Genomic DNA, 4,649 nt, shown 5'->3' on the forward strand with positions numbered 1-4,649 from the left:
TTCGGGGCGTGATTGGCAAACGATGCTGTCCATCCTGCCTAGCAACAACAACAATTCAGAGAAAAAGTCACCATTGGCCAAAGCGAAATGGACGTATCCCCGAGAGCACTTTGGTCCGCGGCGGGCTACGCTCCAAAAAGTACCCAATTAGTCGGCCATTTTGATTTGAATCTACCATGATCATGGAAGGGGGATACTCCGTGTCCCCAGAAAGTTGGAAAAAAAAAAAAAACAGCAACAGACAACCAAGTCCTGCGTTCCTGACGCCCTCTCCTCTCCTCTTCTCTCCCCACACATGGACCGTGGCGACATCAGGTATGTTTCCCCAATCGATAGGTAGCCTAATTAGCAGCCAGAACAATTAGCTCAAGAACTATCGCCTGCCGTCCTTTCGCCGCCGCATCGTAGCGAGCGAACGACTGTTCCCCAACAATCACGCCTAATTCCTCATCCTGCTCGCTCATTATCTCGCTAAATGGTGCTTGTGTAGGAGGAGCAGGTGTCGGCGGTGCGGCGCGGTGCGGCGTGGCACCATCATTCTTGGGCGCGCCGCCGCATCCCGTCCGTTTGATGGAATTAGAAAGGAAAAGCGCGAGCGAGCGAGCGAGCGAGCGAGCGAGCGAGCCCCTCGGCTTAAGCACAAGCTGGCGGCGAGATAGCTCGGCTTCAACAGTAAAGAGGTAGTTTATAAAAAAAAAAACTTTGTTGAAGAACCGGATCCAACCTGTAGCTGGACGTAACGTTGGTTTACTAACGTGCCTACTTTACGGTTTCTCTTGGTCTTTTCATTTTGAGTGCTTTGATGCGGTATTCACAGTTCCAACGGCCCCGTAATGACAACGTGACCAAAATGAGTTTCATCCTGCACCTGCTAGGACCAAAGTGCCCAGCGGGAGGATTAACATCCAAACATTTGACAAAGAAAATATACTACACCCTGCCTTCAACTTGGACAAAATGTGTCCTGCTACATGATCATCCCTGTTTTGGAGTCGCCATCCAACCTTCCTTGGATCCAATCGGAGCGCTGTCACAGCTTCTGCTCACAGCTTCTGCTCACAGCTTCTGCTCACAGCTTCTGCTCACAGCTTCTGCTCACAGCTCCCGCTCCCAGCTCCCCCTCACAGCTTCTGCTGTGCGGAAACGCCCTTCCAGTAGTCCAAAATGTCATGAAGGTCCTCGTCTTTGGCGAACTGCACCTTCTTGCGCAGAGCGTGGCCCGCCGCCATGTAGGACGCCTCCTCCCGGGGGCTCTTCTTATACGGGCGAAATCGCTCCCAGATCCGCAGTGTGCTCTCTGACGAGTACTCGGGACTGGAGGAGTACCCCGAGTTGTAGTGATGGTGGTGGCGGGCGGGCGACAGCTGCGAGTAGGCCGCCGCCGCCGGCTCCCGCTTGGAGCGCCCTCGTGGTTTGAGGAAGGACGCCTTCTGGGCCGGCGAGGGCGACTCGCTGCCGCCGCCGCCCTCGTAGTAGAGCGCGGGGAAGGAATGGCGGTGTTCTGAGCTGTGGTAATCGGGCTGAACCTCCAGGTGGTGCTGCTGCTGCTGCTGCTGCTGCAGACCAGGACCAGACGGCCCACCTCGACCTCCACTTCCGTTACTACATGCCATGCCACCGCCATTCATGTTCAACCCGCCGCCGTTGATCACCCCGCCCCCTCCTCCGCTCGGCGCCGGGCTGCTTTTTTCCGACGGGTACTTGGGCGGGTCGCTCCGCTTCTCATCCACAGCCAACACCCGGCCGCTCTTGACCGCTCCGGAGCGATTCTTGGACGCGGCGGTGTCGGCGCTCAACTGCCTCTGAAGGGGCCGCACGGCGTTGGCCGGGGGCGGGTCACGGTACGGAGGGGAGAGGAAGCCTCCGCCGCTGATACCCGGTCGTTCCGACAGGGGCACCACCAGGGGCACCGGCGCCATGGAGGGAGGAAGGTGCTTCTGCTGGAGCTGAGGATGGGACTTTGGGTGCACCTTGGGGGAAGAGGCCATGACTTGATCTCCCGAAGCCAGGGGCAGGAGGTTCCGCGGATGGGGCGCCACGCAAACCGGAGGCTGCGGCTGGACCAGGACGCTCGCGTTCTCCGCAGCGTCCAGTTTGAGGGCGTCGATGCAGTTGTTAATGATCTGGTTCACCTTGTCCACCTCCTTGGCGATGGTGGAGATCTCCGACGCCGAGCCGCGGCCGTCGTCGTCGGAATCCTCCGGCGCGTCGGCCCCGTTTTCAGCGTCGTCGCCTCGCATGTCCAAAAGACGCTCGCCGCCCGCCGCTCCCATCTCCGCCTCCCCGAGCCCTCCCGCAGTCCTCACGTCCATGTAGCTCCCCTTGGCTCCCGTGGCCTCAGAGAAGGCGCTGGCCAGCTTCTCCACTTGCGGCAAAGCGGAAAGGCGGGAGGACGTGGTGTTGGCCGAGCCGTGGAGCATGCCCGTGCTGGAGGAGGCCGACGGGGGGAGCTTGCTTCCAGCCGAGCCTCCCAAGTGGTGCGGCTGATGGTGGCCCGGATCTTGGAGGCGCTGCATGGCGGCCGGGTCGTTGGCCACGGCCGCTGCCGCCTCGGGGCCGTACCTGGGGGGGGTGACGACAATGTCCCGCTTTGTTATTTGGGATTCAGTGAACCGCTTGTCTACAAATAGCTGGATCTGACAACTCTCAGTCACGATCTCGTTTCAACGTTAGTCTACCAAGTATTTATCTGAATCTCGATGACCGCAACGGCCTACTTTTAACCCAGATTTTCAAAGAGACCGGCTGTGTCAAATCTGCCATACCTCATCTCCAGAATGGTTTTCTTCACACTCAAGGCTTTCTCCTTCTCCTCTTGGATGCGTCGTCGTCGGAGGCAATAGTAGACGCAGCCCAAAACGATGACCATACCGAAGAGACAACCCAGAATGGTCATGATGTAGTGCGTGGTGGTGGAAGGGTTGCTGCGGGGATCCGCCGGTCCCACGGCCCGGGTGGTGAAGGACAGGCAAGTGTGGTTGTAGCGCTGGGATTTGCCGACCGAAGCCACGCAGTAGGTGTAGTTGGTGTGCGGCCGCAGTTTCTCCAACGCCACCACCTCCCTTTTGTTCTTCAGGGGCATGACGTCCGCCACAAAGGTGCGGTTGTATTGCGACATGACGTACATCTTGCTGTAGGGTCGCGGGATCTGCACCACCACCGAGGCGCCGAAGAGCGACACGCTCTGGAGCTTCATGGAGATCTGGTGGTTGTAGGTGGGGTCCGGGGTGGAGGAAAAGCTCGGCCGGTGGTACAGCCCGGGGTCCGGGTTGTCCAAACCCATGCCGGAGCCGTCCAGCTCCGGCCCGTTGGGCGAAATGCCCGGAATGATCACGCCGTCTTGGCACCTGGTGGAAAGGATGACTCGGGCGTTCCTCCCGTGTCCCGGCGAGGGGCCCAGAAGGGGGTAGCTATTGAGTTCGCGGGGCGTCTCGCACTGCAGCCGGTCGTAGGTGTGCGTGACGTTGTTGAAGGCTTCCAGCCAGGTGAGGAACGTGTACAGCTCGCAACCGCAGTGGAAGGGGTTCCCGGCCAGCTCGCACACCAGCAGCCGGTTCAGGACGGTGAAGGTGGACGGGTCTAGGCGGGCCAGCTTGTTGGATGACAGGTCCAGGCTACTGAGGCTGGGGCTCTCCCAGAAGGCATTGGCGGCAATGACCTCGATGAGGTTGTGCTGCAGGAAGAGGCACTGCATCCGACCCAGGCCTCGGAGCATGCCCTCCGTCAGGTTGCTCAGCTTGTTGTAACCCAGCTGGAGAACCTGAGAGCAACACCAGACTTACAATCTTTCTGACGATTTGGACGGGCGCTGGCTGCCAAACCTGAAGGTTGGCCTGTCCGGCAAAGGCCCCGTCCTCGATGTAGCTGATCTCGTTTTTGGTGAGGTTGAGGTCAGTCAGGTTGGTGAAGCGGTACATGGAGGCCAGGAGAACGGCCTTCAGCTTGTTCTCGTTCAGTCTGAGGTCGTGAACCTGTCGAGCAAATCCAATCACCGGTCAACCGGCTCAGCCTCGATAGAAAAGCAGCTATCGGTGGCTATGAAAGGAGCTCGCCGACTGACTCCCAAAGATACGGAAACGCAAAGAACCATGGAGTGCTACTGACCGTGCTGTTGATGTGCTGAGGTATGGTTTCGTAAGGAGGCTGGTTCTGACTGCAGATTGCCAGCCAAACGTAGCCTTTGTCCCCCTCGATGAGCCAGCAGTCTCCGCTGACCGCGGCGGCTAACCGCAGGAGCAGTAACGCCGGCAGGAGCAGGGGGTAGCGCGACGCCATCGTCAGGACGGACGGTCGGGAGCTCGGAGGATCTTGACGGGGCCAGAGAGATAGGGCTGGTCTTGGCGACGATTAGAAAGCGGCTGCCGACACGGTCCCCATTTTAGCTGCGCGTGGAATGGCTCTGCGGAGGCTCCCGCCGACTGCTACTCATGGCCTCGCACCGGGCCGCGTCCTGATGGACCCCAGAGAGTCCACGGCTGCTCTACGACAACACGGAAGGGGGAAAAAACAAAGACAATTTACGCAAAGCCGACTTTTGGTCGAGAAATTGTCCATTTCCCGCCCATCAAGTGTGAATTGAAATCAGCAAGGCTTTGCCCAAGTGCTGAAGAGAATTTGTTGAAAGTGCCACACCAGAGGAGTGCGACATC

At 59.0% G+C, this 4,649-nt stretch overlaps 1 protein-coding gene across 1 annotated transcript; it reads right to left on the bottom strand.

Moving 5' to 3' along the window:
* Window positions 1-695: 695 nt before the first annotated feature.
* Window positions 696-4,275, bottom strand: LOC147057504 (protein phosphatase 1 regulatory subunit 29-like). The gene is made up of 4 exons (XM_085912332.1): window positions 4,105-4,275; window positions 3,822-3,971; window positions 2,766-3,760; window positions 696-2,562 (listed from the first exon to the last, which is right to left on the bottom strand). The coding sequence occupies exons 1-4, from the start codon at window positions 4,273-4,275 to the stop codon at window positions 1,122-1,124; spliced, it is 2,757 nt and encodes a 918-aa protein (XP_085768458.1). The 3' UTR covers window positions 696-1,121.
* Window positions 4,276-4,649: the final 374 nt, after the last annotated feature.

The sequence above is a fragment of the Syngnathus leptorhynchus genome, chromosome 5 (genome assembly GCF_054491065.1).
Source record: "Syngnathus leptorhynchus isolate UIUO chromosome 5, UIUO_Slep, whole genome shotgun sequence".
NCBI lineage: Eukaryota > Metazoa > Chordata > Actinopteri > Syngnathiformes > Syngnathidae > Syngnathus > Syngnathus leptorhynchus.

Excerpts from the sequence above, each read along its gene's own strand:
- LOC147057504 (XM_085912332.1), bottom strand. The coding sequence starts at position 4,275 with ATGGCGTCGCGCTACCCCCTGCTCCTGCCGGCGTTACTGCTCCTGCGG. Across the intron at positions 3,761-3,821 it reads CCGGACAGGCCAACCTTCAG|GTTCTCCAGCTGGGTTACAA; the intron begins GTTTGGCAGCCA and ends TGTTGCTCTCAG. Across the intron at positions 2,563-2,765 it reads AAAACCATTCTGGAGATGAG|GTACGGCCCCGAGGCGGCAG; the intron begins GTATGGCAGATT and ends CACCCCCCCCAG.